This window comes from Entelurus aequoreus, linkage group LG10 (genome assembly GCF_033978785.1).
Source record: "Entelurus aequoreus isolate RoL-2023_Sb linkage group LG10, RoL_Eaeq_v1.1, whole genome shotgun sequence".
NCBI classification, from domain to species: domain Eukaryota; kingdom Metazoa; phylum Chordata; class Actinopteri; order Syngnathiformes; family Syngnathidae; genus Entelurus; species Entelurus aequoreus.
The window spans coordinates 41,146,478-41,167,718 of NC_084740.1; the positions used below are offsets into that span (position 1 = coordinate 41,146,478).

Genomic DNA, 21,241 nt, shown 5'->3' on the forward strand with positions numbered 1-21,241 from the left:
TTTTCATTTTAAATTTTAAAAAATGTTTTGTGGCTCCCATTGTTTTCTTTAATTTGTGAAACTTTCCAAAATGGCTCTTTGAGTGGTAAAGGTTGCCGACCCCTGCTCTACAAAGACAACATATTTGATGCTCAAACTCATAAACTTTATTTTTTTTTTGCAAAAAATAATTAACTTAGAATTTAATGGTAGCAACACATTGCAAAAAAGTTGTCACAGGGGCATGTTCACCACTGTGTTACATGGCCTTTCCTTTTAACAATACTCAGTAAAGGTTTGGGAACTGAGGAGACACATTTTTGAAGCTTCTCAGGTGGAATTCTTTCCCATTCTTGCTTGATGTACAGATTAAGTTGTTCAACAGTCCGGGGGTCTCCCTTGTGCTATTTTAGGCTTCATAATGCGCCACACATTTTCAATGGGAGACAGGTCTGGACTACAGGCGGGCCAGTCTAGTACTATGGAGCCACGTTGATGTAACACGTGGCTTGGCATTGTCTTGCTGAAATAAGCAGGGGCGTCCATGGTAACGTTGCTTGGATGGCAACATATGTTGCTCCAAAAGCTGTATGTACCTTTCAGCATTAATGGTGCCTTCACAGATGTGTAAGTTACCCATGTCTTGGGCACTAATACACCCCCATACCATCACACATGCTGGCTTTTACACTTTGCGCCTATAACAGATAGTTATTTTCCTCTTTGTTCCGGAGGACACGACGTCCACAGTTTCCAAAAACAATTTGAAATGTGGACTCGTCAGACCACAGAACACTTTTCCACTTTGTATCAGTCCATTTTAGATGAGCTCAGGCCCAGCAAAGCCGACGGCGTTTCTGGGTGTTGTTGATAAACGTTTTTTGCCCTCCATGTTCAAACTGCTTCCACAGTGGAGTGTTTTAAGTCTCGTCTTAAGACCCACTTTTATTCTTTGGCTTTTAACACTACGTGAGTTGTGTGGTCTTCTGTCCTCTGTTGTCCTCTGTGTTTTTTTTAATAAATTTTGATGTCTATTTTACTGTTTTAATTGGTTTTACCCTTTAAAATCGTTTTTAATCATATTTATTTTTTATATTGTTTCTGTATTGGTTTTCTATTCATTTATTCTTTGTTTTTATTCAGTCATTGGTGTAGCATAATACTGTTTTTAATATTGTTTTTAATATTGTTTTTAATATTGTTTTTAACATGGCTGTGCAGCACTTTGGAAACATTCTTGTTGTGTATATGTGCTATATAAATAAAGTGGCTTGGATTGGATTGGATTGCATAGGAGAGTTTTAACTTGCACTTACAGATGTAGCGACCGACTGTAGTTACTGACAGTGGGTTTCTGAAGTGTTCCCGAGCCCATGTGGTGATATCCTTTACACACTGATGTCGCTTGTTGATGCAGTACCGCCTGAGGGATGTTAGCTGCTTACGTGCAGTGATTTCTCCAGATTCACTGAACCCTTTGATGATATTACGGAGCGTAGATGGTGAAATCCCTAAATTCCTTGCAATAGCTGGTTGAGAAATGTTGTTCTTAAACTGTTCAACAATTTGCTCAGGCATTTGTTGACAAAGTGGTGACCCTCGCCCCATCCTTGTTTGTGAATGACTGAGCATTTCATGGAATCTACTTTTATACCCAATCATGGCACCCACCTGTTCCCAATTTGCCTGTTCACCAGTGGGATGTTCCAAATAAGTGTTTGATGAGCATTCCTCAACTTTCTCAGTATTTATTGCCACCTTTCCCAACTTCTTTGTCACGTGTTGCTGGCATCAAATTCTAAAGTTAATGATTATTTGCACAAAAAAAAATTGTTATCAGTTTGAACTTTAAATATGTTGTCTTTGTAGCATATTCAACTGAATATGGGTTGATAATGATTGGAAAATCATTGTATTCCGTTTATATTTACATCTAACACAATTTCCCAACTCATATGGAAACGGGGTTTGTATACCGTATTTCCTTGAACTGGCGCAGGGAATATAGTATTCGCACGTCTAGAATTACTGCCGGGTCAAAGTCGTTTCTCAAAATAATTAACGCATGCTTGGCCTTATCGCCGGTTTATTATTGAAGCTGGATCAAATTCGTTTCGCAAAATATTAATTTTATTATCGCATGTCTATAATTTTCGCCGGGTCAAACTCGTTTCGCTAAATATTTAGCATATGGCTAGAACTTCCACCGGGTCAAATTCGTTACGTCACGAGTGACGCATCTGTCCTCATTTTCAAAATGGAGGAAGCTGATTTCAGTAGTTTACAATCGCACAAAGGAAAAAAGATAAATAGCTTTTCAGTAGGATTTAAGGTCCAAGCTATTGAATACCGGTACAGTATGCTAAAAAGAACAGTAAGCAGCTATGTTTTATTAATATACCGTAGCTGCGTGTGTGAAATACTGTATAAGTCATTAAATGACTCCCGCCTCCTGGTGGTAGAGGGCGCTGCCGCGCTAGTGATCCTTCTTGCGACTTCCGGTACTGCAGAAGAAGTGAACACACGCAGCAAGAGATTTTTTTTCACATGGAGGATTGCATACCAGTATCTAAAATAAAACAGTTTTCTAAACTGGACTTTCAATGGAAGCAGGAGGTAATAACTAAAGGAATATCTCCATCGAAACAGAGACTTTTAAAACTGAAGAAAGAAAATAAGGAAGACTTCTATAAACAAGTTATCGATGCTTTTGGTCAGAAGGAGCTGCAAATGGACTCCATTTATAAGTACAGGTAAGACCGTAATAACGTTTTTTTAATTAAATGTGCTTTTCATGATGGTATGCTTACATCACACTCAAAGCGCACGCCTAAATTTTATGGATTCCTTTTGGTAAACGCCGGAGTGAGAAGAGGTTTTAAAATAATTACCGCATGCACGGCCATCCCGCCGGTTTCCGGTAAACGCAGGAGTGACAGGAGGTTTTAAATTAATTAACGCCCCTGCGGCCATTCAAGGAAATACGGTATACAGGTATATATATATATATATATATATATATTAGGGATGTCCGATAATGGCTTTTTGCCGATATCCGATATGCCGATATTGTCCAACTCTTTAATTACCGATACCGATATCAACCGATATATACAGTCGTGGAATTAACACATTATTATGCCTAATTTGGACAACCAGGTATGGTGAAGATAAGGTACTTTTTAAAAAAATGAATCAAATAAAATAAGATAAATAAATTAAAAACATTTTCTTAAATAAAAAAGAAAGTAAAACAATATAAAAACAGTTACATAGAAACTAGTAATTAATGAAAATTAGTAAAATTAACTGTTAAAAGTTAGTATTATTAGTGGAGCAGCAGCACGCACAATCATGTGTGCTTACGGACTGTATCCCTTGCAGACTCTATTGATATATATTGATATATAATGTAGGAACCAGAATATTAATAACAGAAAGAAACAACCCTTTTGTGTGAATGAGTGTAAATGGGGGAGGGAGGTTTTTTGGGTTGGTGCACTAATTGTAAGTGTATCTTGTGTTTTTTATGTGGATTTAATAAAAAAAACAACAAAAAAAAACGATACTGATAATAAAAAAAACGATACCGATAATTTCCGATATTACATTTTAACGCATTTATCGGCCGATATCGGTCTGCCGATATTATCGGCCGACATCTCTAATATATATATATATCCCCCTAAATCAATTCATAATTTTAAAAAATCGGGAAAAAAAATAATAATTAAATATTATGAGAATGTGGAAGTTATTCTCCTACTTTGTTCACTTCCATGACAACCTTAAAGTTTTGTGATCAATCAGAAATATCAAGCAGCTGAAATGCACCAAACATGGATACGTGTGGAGAGAGTGTTTTACATTTTTCCCACCATCCCTCGTCATGGATTTAAATGGGTGTCATTTAAATGTTTTTATGATGTTTGGACGTTTTTTTTATAATATCAGTGAGCAGGTTGTGTTGAGCAATTTATTTATTTTTTGCACCTTGACTAGGGAAGGTTGTTAAGTAAATGCTGTGTGAGTGTTTCAAAATACATTCAAGGGTCAACGATCTGATTTACTCACATCCTCCACAAGATGGCAGCAAATCTGCAGCATTCAGACACTGCCTGGTAATTAAGATTCATTCCATGCGGTGCTTTATTTAACTCATGACGTCCCCGCGGGCCAAATTGACGACACAGGTGGGCCGTAGTTTGAAATAAGTAAACCTAATACGACATAACATTTTCATCTCAATGATATGTTTTATGGACACCCCTGCTGTACACCTTAGTCACGACTTAGTGCATGCGTCACTTTTAAGGTCAAATTTTGGTTAATTTTAGTACACAAAGGACAAAATACCAAACATAAAATGTTGTCACTTCTGATACGATGCCAATATTGGAGCGTTGAGTATTGGCCGATAACGATATCAGCAGGAATCATACATACTTGTATTATTTAGTAGTGTGGAATGTTAGAAGAGGTTATGATGAAGTGAACTGAGTCAAACGGAGAACAATGGTAGCTAAGAAAAGCACTAACCTATTTATTATTAACCATCTGGAATGGACTTGCGCTGTCTTTAAGTTGAAGTGGAGTGCTAATTATTATGTGGGTGACAACTAGTGGCCACAGTAATTCACAAAGTTAAGCTCATGACGCAGTAAGTTTAATGATGCGGACACATTTGTTACTGGATACTTTCTAAACTGCCCTGGAGACTTAATTTATTTGATACTTGTTTATGTTGACAAATGTCACGTTTTATTCTTCAACGGTTATTACTTATGTCTAGCTTGTTTGCTTAGCTGTTTTGTAGCTGGTAGCCTGTAGCCTTGCATGTTCACCTTTTGTAAATGACTTTAGTAAAATATAAGAAAAGACTAATGTTAGAATAATTGTATCTAAGTTATACACAAATTTGTGTTACATTGAGTTCAGCTCGCCCGGCGAGCAGACAAAAGCTGTCTTTGATCCTACCAAGAAGAAGGCTTGTAAAACTCCACTGTGTAGGATGGGAAGCAACATGAAGGTGTTCTGTTTCTTTCATGTATTGTAATCAACAGAAAGATATTTGTCTTGACCCGAGATTTACAAAGCGAAGAGGAAGCAGGACCTGACTCCCTTACAGGGACCTCTTCTTTGAACTGTTTTACGACCTTTTCTGTGAACTGTTTACGACCTTTTCTTTGAACTGTTCTGTAACCAAAAGTGATGGCTGTTTACGACCCCCGTCCCTTAGAAACAGCTGTTGCCATGTAATCAGGGAAAGTCCAAATAAAAGAGGAGGCGTACAATCTTTCGTCAGGGGCGTGGGACGACACTGTGCAAGGGTACAGTGTCTACACGTCTCAATTGAGCCAAATTTTATTCTGTCTCTGTTTAATTCCTTGCTTATTGTCTTGTTTAATAGATGTCATCAGTGTTTGAACCTGACAACTAACATCGAGACGCTAGCTGATGTCTATGTCCTTATAATTGTTTTACCTGAATATGCAATGTCAAATGTTATTTGGACAACATCGGCATTGAAACAGGAGTTCAGAACATTCACAAAGACCTGCATTAGTATGACGCCTTCAAAACCAACCGACGTGTTTCTCTCTTTTTCTGTCATCAGTCGCTACGGCAACCCGGAGGAGTTGAAGCAGCTGATCGACGTGGCGCATTCGCTGGGCATCGTTGTGCTGCTGGACGTCGTCCACAGCCACGCCTCCAAGAACACAGAGGACGGCCTCAACGCCTTCGACGGGTCCGACTCCTGTTTCTTCCACTCGCCCCCTCGGGGGGTGCACAGCCAGTGGGACAGCCGCCTCTTCAACTATTCCAGGTACTTCCTGTCCTTTTTATGGCGTCCAAAACGCAGCCATTTTGGTAGTTTTCACCTTCAAAACCAGTACAATAAAATATTTTTTTTTCAAAGAACTCGGAAATGCAATTTTGGCAGAATATTTGTGTGAGTGCTGAAGAGCCAAAATCCAACTGAAATGCTAACAGTTAGCACGGTGGCCAGATAGCATCAAGTACCGGTAACACAAAATAGGAGCAAAATGAGCTGAAAATGCTAGCATGCTAACAGTTTGCATTAGTGAAATACCAGAATATATAAACATTGAGGGTAAATTAGTTAAATTTTTTTAGCATGTTACATATGTCAAGTAAATGATAATGATAAATACCAAATTATCACTCTGAAGTGTGTACCTGATTTTTTTTTTTTTAATGCTAGCATGCTAACGTTTGCATGCATCAAATACCAAAATATGACTGAGGTGTATACTTACAAAATTTGTTTTAAAAAAATAGCTGGCATGCTAACAGGTATCATTCGTCAAGTAACAAAATATATGACGCTGAGTTGTATACGTACAAAATCAGCAAAAAATTGCTAGCATGCTAACTGTAACATGTGTCTAGTCCTATATATATATTACTCTGAGGTGTGTACATGAAAACATTAAAAATGCGAGCATGCTTACGTTAGTATGCATCAAATACCAAAATTTGACTGACAAATTTGACTTACAAAATTTGTTAAAAAAAAAAAAAGAGCTACCATGCTAACAGGTATCATTCGTCAAGTAACAAAATATATGATGCTGAGGTGTATACATGCAAAAAAGCTAGCATGCTCAAATGCTAACTGTAACGTGTCAAGTACTATATTATATTACTTTGAGGTGTGTAACTGAATTCTTTATTTTTAATGCGAGCAGGCTTACATTAGTTTGCATCAAATACCAACATTTGACTAAAGTGTATACTTACAAAATTAGCTTAAAATTAAAAAAAAAAAATAGCTAGCATGCTAACGGGTATAATTTGTCAAGTTACAAAATATGACACTGAGGTGTGTACGTACAAAATCAGCAAAAAAGCTAGCATGCTAATCATAGCATGCTAAAATGCTAACTGTAATGTGTGTCAAGTACCATATTATATTACTTTGAAGTGTGTAACTGAATTTTTTATTTTTAATGCGATCAGGCTTACATTAGTTTGCATCAAATACCAACTTTGACTAAGGTGTATACTTACAAAATTAGCTTAAAATTAAAAAAAAAAATTAGCTAGCATGCTAACGGGTATAATTTGTCAAGTTACAAAATATGACACTGAGGTGTATACGTACAAAATCAGCAAAAAAGCTAGCATGCTAATCATAGCATGCTAAAATGCTGACTTTAATGTGTGTCAAGTACCATATTATATTACTTTGAGATGTGTAACTGAATTTTTTATTTTTAATGCGAGCAGGCTTACATTAGTTTGCATCAAATACCAACATTTGACTAAAGTGTATACTTACAAAGTGTGCCCCCCCCAAAAAAAAAGCTAGCATGCTAACAGGTATCATTCGTCAATTAACAAAATATATGACGCGGAAGTGTATACATACAAAATCAGCAATAAAGCTAGAATGCTAAAATGCTAACTGTAGCATGTGTCAAGTACCAAATTACATTACTCTGAGGTGTGTACTGGAAAAAAAAATTTTTAAATGCTAGCATGCTAATGTTAGCATGCATCAAATACCAAAATATGCCTGAGCTGTATACTTACAAAATTTGCTAAAAAAAAAAAAAAAACGGGCCTTAGCTTGGCACCCCTGATTTAACTGATACTAGTTATTGTTTCCTAAATAAAACAAACGGTAAGGAAAAAAATATATATATTTAAAAAACGAGCCAGTCTTTTGAACGGCTCCTTTTTAAAGGAACAGCTGCTAAAGACCCATACATCTTTAAAAAAAGCTCTTATGTGTGACCATGTGTTGCATTTATCATCCAAAAATGGCAAAAATACCCCCGGGAGGATTCACAGGTGACCCGGGAAGAAAAAGGCAAAAACAGGCCAAAATGTGGAAAAATGCCGAAAATTAGAAACATTTCTAAAATATCACTGGGCTGACTCACAGGCGACCCAGGAAGAAAAAGGCAAAAACGGGCCAAAATGTGGAAAAATGCCAAAAATGGTCAAAAATCCCTCCCTGGGAGTGAGTTCCACAAGACTTGGCGGGAAGAGCCGAAATGGTCAAAATGTCAAAAATACCCCTGGGATGACTCACAAGCGACCCGGGAAAAAACAGGCCAAAATGTGGAAAAGTGCCGAAAATGGTCAAAGTTTGAAAAATGTGTTGACCATGTGTTGCATTTATTTTCTTTTGCACCATGACAAGGGAAGGTTGTTTGGATTGTGTCCTATAAGTAAATGATGTTCTATTATTTCAAAGTACATTCATTGATCTGAATGACTGACATTCTCCACAAGCTGATAGTAATAATATGTAGCATTCAGACGGTATTTAAGTGTTGGTTTCAAAGCGTGTGCAGTTTTTGTTGAGGACAAGCGTGACTTTCATTAGTTAGACCGGCGGCCTCCAATCAGCGGCGCTCATTAGACATATGGGCGAACAGGGGGGGGCGGCGAGCGAGGAGTCGTTTGTGAAAGCCCAGCGGAGCTCCACCGCATGCTGGTTTGTCTGTTCGGACATCTTTGTTTGAGGAAAGTCCACCTAGCGGGGTGGCGGAAACGCTAGCGGGGAATGCAGCCGCTTTCAAAAGGTGGCGGCGTCGCTATCAGCCGTCATCCTATTAGCTCGACAGACGCCGGCTGATAGCGGCTATCCAGCCAATGATCTGTTTTCCTTCCCGCCGCCGTGTCTGTGGCTTCTGTGCGGCCATCTTTATCTTTATCTTTTTCTTCTCTGGCGTTACAAGTTGGACTGGAGACCTTCTTGTTTGAAAAGATCCAATTTATTGAAAACAGCGCGTCTGCTGTCAGTATTCCAAAGATCTGCTCTGGCGACATCAAGTCCTTTCACAGCTGCTGAATAAAAGTTAGAATAAATAAAAGTATGCGGCGGCCATCTTGATGTTTTATTTTGTAAAAAAAACCAGACATTGCATATGTTAAAGACAGAACTTGTCTTACAGGTGGCAACGTAAACTGTTAGTTTATGCAGGGGTGCCCAAAGTGCGGACAGGGGGCTATTTGTCGGCCCCTGACATAATTTATAGAATTTTTATTTCATGAAAATATAATATCCATTCATCCGTTTTCTTCCGCTTATTGGAGGTGGGGTGGCGGGGGCAACAGCCTAAGCAGAGAAGCCCAGACTTCCCTCTCTTCAGCCACTTTGTCCAGCTCCTCCAGGGAGATCCCGAGAAAATATAGTCACAAATCCCCTCCAACTTGCCCCCCCAAAAAAACGTTAAGTGGTCAAAATGAGAAAAATGTCAAAAATGGTCAAAATGAGAAACATTTAAAAAATACCCTTGGGATGACTCACAGGCGACCTGGGAAGAAAAAGGCTAAAAGAGGCCAAATTGTGGAAAAATGCAGAAAATAGTCCAAATTTGAAAAATGTCAAAAATGGTCCAAATTAGAAAAATGGCAAAAATACCCCCCGGGAGGACTCACGGGTGACCTGGGAAGAAAATGACAAAAGCAGGCCAAAATGTGGAAAAATGCTAAAAATTAGAAAAATGTCTAAAATATCACTGGGCTGACTCACAGGCGACCTCGGAAGAAAAAGGCAAAAACAGGCCAAAATGTGGAAACATGCTGAAAATGGTCAAAATGAGAAACATGTCAAAAATCCCCCCGGGATGACTCACAGGCGACCCGGGAAAAAAAGGCAAAAACAGGCCAAATTGTGGATGCTAATTCCGACGGATAATTGAGCGAATGAATGAAAAAAGAGCATGCGTACGAGAAGTTTGTGTTCTTATCTAATCACTCCCTGGGAGTGAGTTCCACAAGTCCCGGAGGGAAAAGCCAAAATGGTCAAACTGTCAAAAATACTCCTGGGATGACTCACAGGCGACCCGGGAAAAAACAGGCCAAAATGTGGAAAAGTGCCAAAAATGGTCAAAATTAGAAAAATTTCGAAAATGGTCAAAACTATAAAAATGGCAAAAAATACCCCCAGGAGGACTCACAGGCGACCCAGGAAGAAAAAGGCAGAAACAAGCCAAACGGTGTAAAAATGCCCAAAATGGTCAAAATGTCAAAAATACCCCCAGGATGACTCACAGGCAACCCGGGAAGAAAAAGACAGAAACAGGCCAAAATGTGGAAAAATGGTCAAAATGTCAAAAATTCCCCCGGGATGACTCACAGGCGACCCGGAACGAAAAAGGCAAAAACAGGCCAAAATTTGAGAAAATGCCAAAAATGAGAAAAATGTCAAAAATATCCCCAGCCTGACTCACAGGTGATCTGGGAAGAAAAAGGCAAAAACAGGCCAAAATGTGAAAAAATGCTGAAAATTGTCAAAAATCCCTCCCTGGGAGTGAGTTCCACAAGTCCCGGGAAGAGCCAAAATGGTTAAAATGTCAAAAATACCCTTGGGATGACTCACAGGCGACCCGGGAAAAAACGGGCCAAAATGTGGAAAAGTGCTGAAAATGGTCAAAATTAGAAAAATGTCGAAAATGGTCAAAATTTAAAAAATTGCAAAAATACCCCCAGGAGGACTCATAGGCGACCCGGGTAGAAAAAGGCAGAAACAGGCCAAAATGTGGAAAAATGCCCAAAATGGTCTATTTGTCAAAAATACCCCTGGGATGACTTACAGGCTACCCGGGGAAAAACGGGCCAAAATGTGGAAAAGTGCAGAAAATGGTCAAAATTAGAAAAATTTCGAAAATGGTCAAAATCTAAAAAATTGCAAAAATACCCCCAGGAGGACTCATAGGCGACCCGGGTAGAAAAAGGCAGAAACAGGCCAAAATGTGGAAAAATTACCAAAATGGTCAAAATGTCAAAAATTCTCCCGAGATGACTCACAGGCAACCCGGAAAGAAAAAGGCAAAAACAGGCCAAGATTTGGAAAAATGCAGAAAATGAGAAAAATGTCAAAAATATCTCCGGGCTGACTCACAGGTGATCTGGGAAGAAAAAGGCAAAAACAGGCCAAAATATGGAAAAATGACGAAAATTTTCAAAAATCCCTCCCTGGGAATGAGTTCCACAATGGTCAACATGTCAAAAATACCCCTGGGATGACTCACGGGCGACCCGGGAAGAAAAAGGCAAAAACAGGCCAAATTGTGGATGCTAATTCCGACGGATAATTGAGCGAATGAATGAAAAAAGAGCATGCGTACGAGAAGTTTGTGTTCTTATCTAATCAATAATCACTAAACTCAACAAGAGAGTAAGGCACATGATTCGCAGGACGGAGTTACACAATTGGCCGATAAAACGAAATCCGCTGGTAAAGGAAAAATAATATCAGGGAAATTGACATAAATGTTGTCATTGTGAGGAGAAGGGACGTTTACGTATATGGGGCTCTAGGGCTATAATGACAGCAACATACATATACTAAAGTGGAAAAATGACAAGAAAACTGCGAGACTGCTATGACAACATTAAAGTGCTAAAATAGCAACAATGACAACAAAAACAAGGAAGTGTTTGAATATAGAAAAAAATAACAATATGATCCCTTTAAAGTGCTAGAGTGCTAAAATAGCAATACATTTGCTAAAAGGATAACATAACAAGTGTGCTAAATTTAGCGGTAAATTGCTATGATGACAACAAAAATGTGCTACAGTGTTAAAATGACAACAACATAATGTGTTGAAGTGCTAAAATGACAACAAATGTGCTAAATTTAGGGCTATAGTGCTATGACAACAACAAAACTGTGCTAGAGTGCTATAATGACAACATTAAAGTGCTGAAATGGCAACAATGACAACAAAAACAAGGAAGTGTTTGAATATAGAAAAAAATAACAATATGATCCCTTTAAAGTGCTAGAGTGCTAAAATAGCAATACATTTGCTAAAAGGATAACATAACAAGTGTGCTAAATTTAGCGGTAAATTGCTATGATGACAACAAAAATGTGCTACAGTGTTAAAATGAAAACAACATAATGTGTTGAAGTGCTAAAATGACAACTAATGTGCCAAATGTAGGACTATAGTGCTATGACAACAACACTGTGTTAAAGTGCTAAAATGACAACAAATGTGCTAAATTTAGGGCTATAGTGCTATGACAACAACAAAACTGTGCTAGAGTGCTATAAAGACAACATTAAAGTGCTGAAATGGCAACAATGACAACAAAAACAAGGAAGTGTTTAAATGTAGAATTTTTTTTTACAATATAATCCCTTTAAAGTGCTAGAGTGCTAAAATAGCAATACATTTGCTAAAAGGATACAATTATAACAAAAATGTGCTAAATTCAGCGGTAAAGTGCTATGAGGACAACCAAAATGTGCTACAGTGCTAAAATGCCAACAATAATGTGCTAAAGTGCTAAAATAAAACAAAAAAATGTGCTACATTTAGGGCTATAGTGCTATGACAACAACAAACATGTGCTGAAGTGCTAAAATGACAACATGTGCTAAAGTTCTAAAATGACAACACGTGCTAAAACTCTAAAGTGTTAAACTAACCGCAACAACAACGAATGTGCTGAAGTGCTATAATGACAACAACACTGTGTTAAAATGCTAAAATGACCACAAATGTGCTAAATGTAGGGCTATAGTGCTATGACAACAACAAAACTGTGCTAGAGTGCTATAATGACAACATTAAAGTGCTAAAATGGCAACAATGACAACAAAAACAAGGAAGTGTTTAAATGTAGAAAAAAATCACAAAATGATCCCTTTAAAGTGCTAGAGTGCTAAAATAGCAATACATTTGCTAAAAGGATAACATTATAACAAAAATGTGCTAAATTTAGCGGAAAAGTGCTATGACAACACAAATGTGCTACAGTGTTAAAATGACAACAACACAATGTGTTGAAGTGCTAAAATGACAACAAACGTCCTAAATTTAGGGCTATAGTGCTATAATGACAACAATAATGTGCTAAAGTGCTAAAATAAAATAAAAAAATGTGCTAAATTTAGGGCTATAGTGCTATGACAACAACAAACGTGCTGAAGTGCTAAAATGACAACATGTGCTAAAGTTCTAAAATGACAACACGTGCTAAAACTCTAAAGTGTTAAACTAACCGCAACAACGAATGTGCTGAAGTGCTATAATGACAACACTGTGTTAAAATGCTAAAATGACCACAAATGTGCTAAATGTAGGGCTATAGTGCTATGACAACAACAAAACTGTGCTAGAGTGCTATAATGACAACATTACAGTGCTAAAATGGCAACAATGACAACAAAAACAAGGAAGTGTTTAAATGTAGAAAAAAAATCACAAAATGATCCCTTTAAAGTGCTAGAGTGCTAAAATAGCAATACATTTGCTAAAAGGATAACATTATAACAAAAATGTGCTAAATTTAGCGGTAAAGTGCTATGACAACACAAATGTGCTACAGTGTTAAAATGACAACAACATAATGTGTTGAAGTGCTAAAATGACAACAAATGTCCTAAATTTAGGGCTATAGTGCTATAATGACAACAATAATATGCTAAAGTGCTAAAATAAAATAAAAAAATGTGCTAAATGTAGGGCTATAGTGCTATGACAACAACAAACGTGCTGAAGTGCTAAAATGACAACACGTGCTAAAACTCTAAAGTGTTAAACTAACCGCAACAACAACGAATGTGCTGAAGTGCTATAATGACAACACTGTGTTAAAATGCTAAAATGACCACAAATGTGCTAAATGTAGGGCTATAGTGCTATGACAACAACAAAACTGTGCTAGAGTGCTCTAATGACAACATTAAAGTGCTAAAATGGCAACAATGACAACACAAACAAGGAAGTGTTTAAATGTAGAAAAAAATCACAAAATGATCCCTTTAAAGTGCTAGAGTGCTAAAATAGCAATACATTTGCTAAAAGGATAACATTATAACAAAAATGTGCTAAATTTAGCGGTAAAATGCTATAATGACAACACATGTGCTATAGTGTTAAAATGACAACAACATAATGTGTTGAAGTGCTAAAATGACAACAAATGTGCTAAATTTAGGGCTATAGTGCTATAATAACAATAATGTGCTAAAATAAAACAAACAAATGTGCTAAATTTAGGGCTATAGTGCTATGACAACAACAAACATGTGCTGAAGTGATAAAATGACAACATGTGCTAAAGTTCTAAAATGACAACACGTGCTAAAACTCTAAACGCAACAACGAATGTGCTGAAGTGCTATAATGACAACAACACTGTGTTAAAGTGCTAAAATGACAACACGTGCTAAATTTAGGGCTATAGTGCTATGACAACAACACAAATGTGCTCAACTGCTGAAATGACAACATAAGATGTCCTAAAACGCTAAAATGACAACAAAACAAAACAAACAAAACTGTGCCAGAGTGTTATAATGACAACATAAATATGCTAAAATGGCCACCACGACAACAAAAAGATGTGTCCGCTGTGTTACAGCCTTCAGAGTGGCCCATTAGGAGCAACCGCAGCGGGAGAAGCAATAATTTAGCGCTATAGTGCTATGACAACAATAAAATGTGCTTAATTGCTAATATGACAACAAGAGAAAATGTGCTAAAGTGCTAGAATGATCAAAGAACCACCATGCCATGTTTTGTAGACCACAAGGAAGTATTTTACATATAGAACAAAATCATATGACCTCTTTAAAGCGCTGAAATGACAACAATAAAATTGTTTCGTTTCGTGGCAAATGTTCCCTGTAAAAAAAAATAATTTATGACTGCAATTATTTATGTATACATTTGCTCTACTTGGTGAGCTTTTTGCTATCTCTCCCCAAAAAATCTGGCAGGGCCGCTTTCTAATATATTGAAGCATGTTAAATATTAATTTCTAATTTTCAGTGCATTTGTGTGGCGCTCAACCGCCCTTGAAAACATTGGAGGACATTTTTTTTTCTAGCAGAATAAACCTTTTCCCAGCTTTTAAAGGTGAAATGCACTTTTTATTTGGAAAATTGTCTATCGTTCACACTCCTTATGTAAGACAAGAACACGTTTTTCTTTTTTTATGCGTTCTAAATCGTAAATAAATGCGAACAAAAGTCAGCTAAATGTCGCTCTATTCCGCCAATAAAGCGTGCTAATAAACGTCCAAAACCTCCATCAAGGTTCTACATAAATGGTAAATGGGTTACACTTGTATTGTGCTTTTCTACCTTCAAGGTACTCTAAGCGCTTTGACAATATTTCCATATTCACCCATTCACACACACACACTCACACACTGATGGCGGGAGCTGCCATGCAAGGCCCTAACCACGACCCATCAGGAGCAAGGGTGAAGTGTCTTGCTCAAGGACACAACGGACGTGACGAAGTTGGTAGAAGGTGGGGATTGAACCAGGAACCCTCAGGTTGCTGGCACGGCCACTCTCCCAACCCCGCCACGCCGTCCCATTCATACACACTTTAAGTGTATATATGTAATGTATTAATATTCATAATTACATGTATTATTTACTTTGGGACAAGTTATGATCCAGAAACTAATATTTTTTGAGCCTGAATATAAGGAGGATGAGTTTTAGAAGCTGTGTGCTAAACAGATGCAGGTTTAGTCAAGCACTAAGCATCATGTAGCAGTATTGCTAAGTGCTAAACAAGATATGCAAATTACCGTATTTTTCGGACTATAAGTCGCAGTTTTTTTCATAGTTTGGTGCGACTAATACTCAGGAGCGACTTATGTGTGAAATGATTAACACATTAGCGTAAAATATCAAATAATATTATTTAGCTCATTCACGTAAGAGACTAGACGTATAAGATTTCATGGGATTTAGCGATTAGGAGTGACAGATTGTTTGGTAAACGTATAGCATGTTCTATATGTTATAGTTATTTGAATGACTCTTACCATAATATGTTACGTTAACATACCAGGCACGTTCTCAGTTGGTTATTTATGCCTCATATAACGTACACTTATTCAGCCTGTTGTTCACTATTGTTTATTTATTTTAAATTGCCTTTCAAATGTCTATTCTTGGTGTTGGCTTTTATCAAATACATTTCCCCCAAAAGTGCGACTTAAATATGTTTTTTTTTCCTTCTTTATTATGCATTTTCGGCCGGTGCGACTTATACTCCGGAGCGACTTATACTCCGAAAAATACGGTATGTAATGCATTAATACTCATAATTACATGCATTATTTACTTTGGGACAAGTAATGATCCAGACACTAATATTTTTGAGCCTGAATATAAGGAGGATGATCCACACGTTTTAGAAGCTGTGTGCTAAACAGATGCAGCTTTAGTCAAACACTAAGCATCATGTAGCGGTATTGCTAAGTGCTAAACAAGATATGCAAATTACCGTATTTTTCGGACTATAAGTCGCAGTTTTTTTCATAGTTTGGTGCGACTAATACTCAGGAGCGACTTATGTGTGAAATTATAAACACATTAGCGTAAAATATTAAATAATATTATTTATCTCATTCACGTAAGAGACTAGACGTATAAGATTTCATGGGATTTAGCGATTAGGAGTGACAGATTGTTTGGTAAACGTATAGCATGTTCTATATGTTATAGTTATTTGAATGACTCTTACCATAATATGTTACGTTAACATACCAGGCACGTTCTCAGTTGGTTATTTATGCCTCATATAACGTACACTTATTCAGCCTGTTGTTCACTATTCTTTAGACATTTTAAATTGCCTTTCAAATGTCTATTCTTGATGATGGGTTTTATCTAAAAAAATTCCCCCAAAAGTGCGACTTATATGTTTTTTTCCTTCTTTATTATGCATTTTCGGCCGGTGCGACTTATACTCCGGAGCGACTTATACTCCGAAAAATACGGTATGTAATGCATTAATACTCATAATTACATGCATTATTTACTTTGGGACAAGTTATGATCCAGAAACTAATATTTTTGAGCCTGAACAAAAGGAGGATGATCCACAAGTTTTAGAAGCTGTGTGCTAAACAGATGCAGCTTTAGTCAAACACTAAGCATCATGTAGCGGTATTGCTAAGTGCTAAACAAGATATGCAAACTATCAACATAATAAAACAACAACTTACTGTACAATGTCTGCTCTCACTAGGATAAAGACTGATGGGATGTTTGTAGCTTTCCCTTTACATGAACAATTCATCACAGTCCTAATGTGGGTTAAAAATTAGCATTTTTTTGGTGTCGTTCTCGCCATGTCTGATGTCAAAGTGGACCAACTTGTGGGTTTATGTCCACAACCTTCTACTATTAAGGTGAGAGGCATGATTTATAATCTAGAATTAACTTTCACCAACTCAAAGGCGATGCAGCAGCTCTATATGGCAATATAGCAGCATAAGCTAGGTAGCTCTCTGTGGTCACGGCGCCGCTAAAAGTAGTTCCTCAGCGTTAGCGCTTATAATAACAATATTGCTAATAATGCTTATTATTCAGGTCATGACCTGTAAATGGAGTATTGTTGGCGCTTTTTGGATGTTTTTTTAAGGGCTTTAAAGGCCTACTGAAATGAATTTTTTTTTATTTAAACGGGGATAGCAGATCTATTCTGTGTGTCATACTTGATCATTTCGCAATATTGCCATATTTTTGTTCAAAGGATTTAGTATAAAACAACGACGATAAAGATCGCAACTTTTGGTATCTGATAAAAAAAAAAGGCTTGCCCCTACCGGAAGTAGCGTGACGTAGTCAATTGAACATATCCACAAAGTTCCCTATTGTTTACGATGATGGCCGCCAGAAGTGAGAGAGATTCGGACAGAGAAAGCGACGATTTCCCCATTAATTTGAGCGAGGATGAAAGATTTGTGGATGAGGAAAATGCAAGTGAAGGACTAGTGGGGAGTGGAAGCGATTCAGATAGGAAAGATGCTGTGAGAGCCGGGGGTGACCTGATATTCAGCTGGGAATGACTACAACAGTAAATAAACACAAGACATATATATACTCTATTAGCCACAACACAACCAGGCTTATATTTAATATGCCACAAATTAATCCCGCATAACAAACACCTAGGTGTTTGTTATGCTAGCTCCTAGCTACTAGCTACTAGCTCGAGCTAGTTATAGCTCGAGCGGGTAATATGGACGGGATCCCGTATATATAACCCGCCAATACAATTCAAACATCTGCACAACACACACACTCACTCAGCCCACAGGACCGTTCACCTAACCCAAGGTTCATAAAGCTTATATATTTAACCAAAGTTACGTACGTGACACGCACGTACGGGCAAGCGATCAAATGTTTGGAAGCGCACGGGTGGGACCTGATATTCAGCTGGGAATGACTACAACAGTAAATAAACACAAGACATATATATATACTCTATTAGCCACAACACAACCAGGCTTATATTTAATATGCCACAAATGAATCCCGCATAACAAACACCTAGGTGTTTTTTATGCTAGCTCCTAGCTCGAGCTAGTTATAGCAAGCGATCAAATGTTTGGAAGCACAGCTACGTACTCACGGTATCGCGTCTGTGTATCCAAATCAAAGTCCTCCTGGTTAGAGTCTCTGTTGTCCGAGTTCTTCGATCTTGACTGCATCTTTCGGGAATGCAAACAAACACTGGCTGTGTTGTGTTGCTGACTTCCCTCGCAAAATATCCGCTTCGCACCGACAACTTTCTTCTTTGCTTGCTCAGCTTCTTTCTCCATAATGCAATGAACAAATTGCAACAGATTCACCAACACAGATGTCCAGAATACTGTGGAATAATGAGATGAAAACAGAGCTATTTCGTATTTGCTTCAATGGGGAAGCCATACCTCTGTTAAACTGGCTACGTCACGCGCATACGTCATCATACCGAGACGTTTTCAAGCGGAAGTGTGGCGGGAAATTTAAAATGTCACTTTATAAGTTAACCCGGCCGTATTGGCATGTGTTGCAATGTTAACATTTCATCATTGATATATAAACTATCAGAGTGCGTGGTCGGTAGTAGTGGCTTTCAGTAGGCCTTTAAAGGCAGTAATAGTCTCGTCCTTTGAGCTGCGTTGTTAGCCACCTCTTACAAAAAAACCAACCTCGTGTTCTTGTCTTACATGAGGATTGCGAATGATAGGCAACATTCCCCTTCAAATCTGAGGACGTGCGATGTTTTGCGTTCGTACGAGGGCGAAGAAGCATGTCGGCCTAATTCATTGGCCGCCGTTTCTTCCAAAGACGCCAGAGTCACCTTGAGCCGCTGGCCAAGTGAATCAAGCGTCATTTGGCCCCAACACTACTTACGTTCAGCCAGTTGGCGGGACTAGACCAGACCGCGAGACTTCCATGCGATCTGAGAGAACGTAATCTGACCACCTTCAAATATGTCCGTGGATCGGTGCGATACGGGAAGGAGGCCCAACGCCCGGCGTGCTTTTCGTACGCGTGTTCTTGTATGACTCTTGTGCAGGATGTCTGTCTTTTTTTATTTTTTTATTCAATTTTTAAATATTGAGAAAAAAGTAGGGATGTCCGATAATGGCTTTTTGCCGATATCCGATATTCCGATATTGTCCAACTCTTTAATTACCGATACCGATATCAACCGATATATGCAGTCGTGGAATTAACACATTATTATGCCTAATTTGGACAACCAGGTTTGGTGAAGATAAGGTACTTTTTAAAACAATTTGTAAAATAAGATAAATAAATTAAAAACATTTTCTTGAATAAAAAAGAAAGTACAACAATATAAAAACAGTTACATAGAAACTAGTAATGAATGAAAATGAGTAAAATTAACTGTTAAAGGTTAGTACTATTAGTGGACCAGCAGCACGCACAATCATGTGTGCTTACGGACTGTATCCCTTGCAGACTGTATTGATATATATTGATATATAATGTAGGAAGCAGAATATTAATAACAGAAAGAAACAACCCTTTTGTGTGAATGAGTGTAAATGGGGGAGGGAGGTTTTTTGGGTTGGTGCACTAATTGTAAGTGTATCTTGTGTTTTTTATGTGGATTTAATTAAAAAAACAAAAACGATACCGATAATAAAAAAAACGATACCGATAATTTCCGATATTACATTTTAACGCGTATATCGGCCGATAATATCGGCAGGCCGATATTATCGGACATCCCTAGAAAAAAGTATTTTTTTGATAAAGTTTTATTATCATAAAACCAAGTCTTAATTTTACGAGAATAAAGTACAAATATTATGAGAATAAGTCCAAATTGTATACGAATGAAGTTTTAATATGAGAAAAGTGGCCTGCATCCAAAGTAGCGTTTTTTTATTGTTGAACAACTATTTGTTTTTGCACTTGAATAATGCTGACATGGCGAGTTACAGACAACTGGAGCAGGAAACTAATCAGACACAAAGTTAAACACGTTTTAGTGAGTTGAAAGGAACATTTTGTCATCAGTTGGAAGACGTTGGAAGGTCTTTAAAGGCCTACTGAAAGCCACTACTAGCGACCACTCAGTCTGATAGTTTATATATCAATGATGAAATCTTAACATTGCAACACATGCCAATACTTATAAACTTATAAAGTGCAATTTTAAATTTGCCGCTAAACTTCCGGTTCGAAACGCCTCTGAGGATGACGTATGCGTGTGACGTAGCCCGGGGAACACGGGTATGGCTTCCACATTGAAGCCAATACGAAATAGCTGTTTTCATCTCATTCTGGATGTATCCTGGACATCTGTGTTGGTGAATCTGTTGCAATTATGTTCATTGCAATATGGAGAAAGAAGCTGAGCAAGCAAAGAAGAAAGTTGTCGGTGCAAAGCGGACGTATTTTGCGAAGGAAGTCAGCAGCAACACAACACAGCCGGTGTTTCATTGTTTACATTCCCGAAAGATGCAGTCAAGATGGAAGAACTCGGATAACAGAGACTCTAACTAGGAGGACTTTTGACTTCGATACACAGACGTCTGTAGAGAACTGGGACAACACAGACTCTTACCAGGATTACTTTGATTTGGATGACAAAGACGCAGACGTGCTACCGTGAGTATGCAGCTTTGGCTTCCAAACATTTGATCGCTTGGCCGTATGTGCGCGTCACGTACGTAACTTTGTTTAAATTTATAAGCTTTATGAACCTTGGGTTAGGTGAACGGTCCTTTGGGCTGAGTGATTGTGTGTGTTGATCAGGTGTTTGAATTGTATTGGCGTGTTCTATGGAGCTAGGAGCTAGCAGAGGAGCTAGGAGCTAGCATAACAAACACGTAGGTGTTTTTATGCAGGATTAATTTGTGGCATATTAAATATAAGCCTAGTTGTGTTGTGGCTAATAGAGTATATATATGTCTTGTGTTTATTTACTGTTTTAGTCATTCCCAGCTGAATATCAGGTACCGTGAGTAGCAGCTG

General features: G+C 37.8%; 1 protein-coding gene across 1 annotated transcript in view; it reads left to right on the forward strand.

The window, feature by feature from the left end:
- Positions 1–21,241, forward strand: part of gbe1b (glucan (1,4-alpha-), branching enzyme 1b) — a 341,974-nt gene that overhangs the window by 84,524 nt on the left and 236,209 nt on the right. Inside the window, exon 8 of the mRNA XM_062060878.1 lies at positions 5,597–5,806. Within this exon, the coding sequence (XP_061916862.1) occupies positions 5,597–5,806 (210 nt within the window). The remainder of the gene's footprint in view (positions 1–5,596; positions 5,807–21,241) is intronic.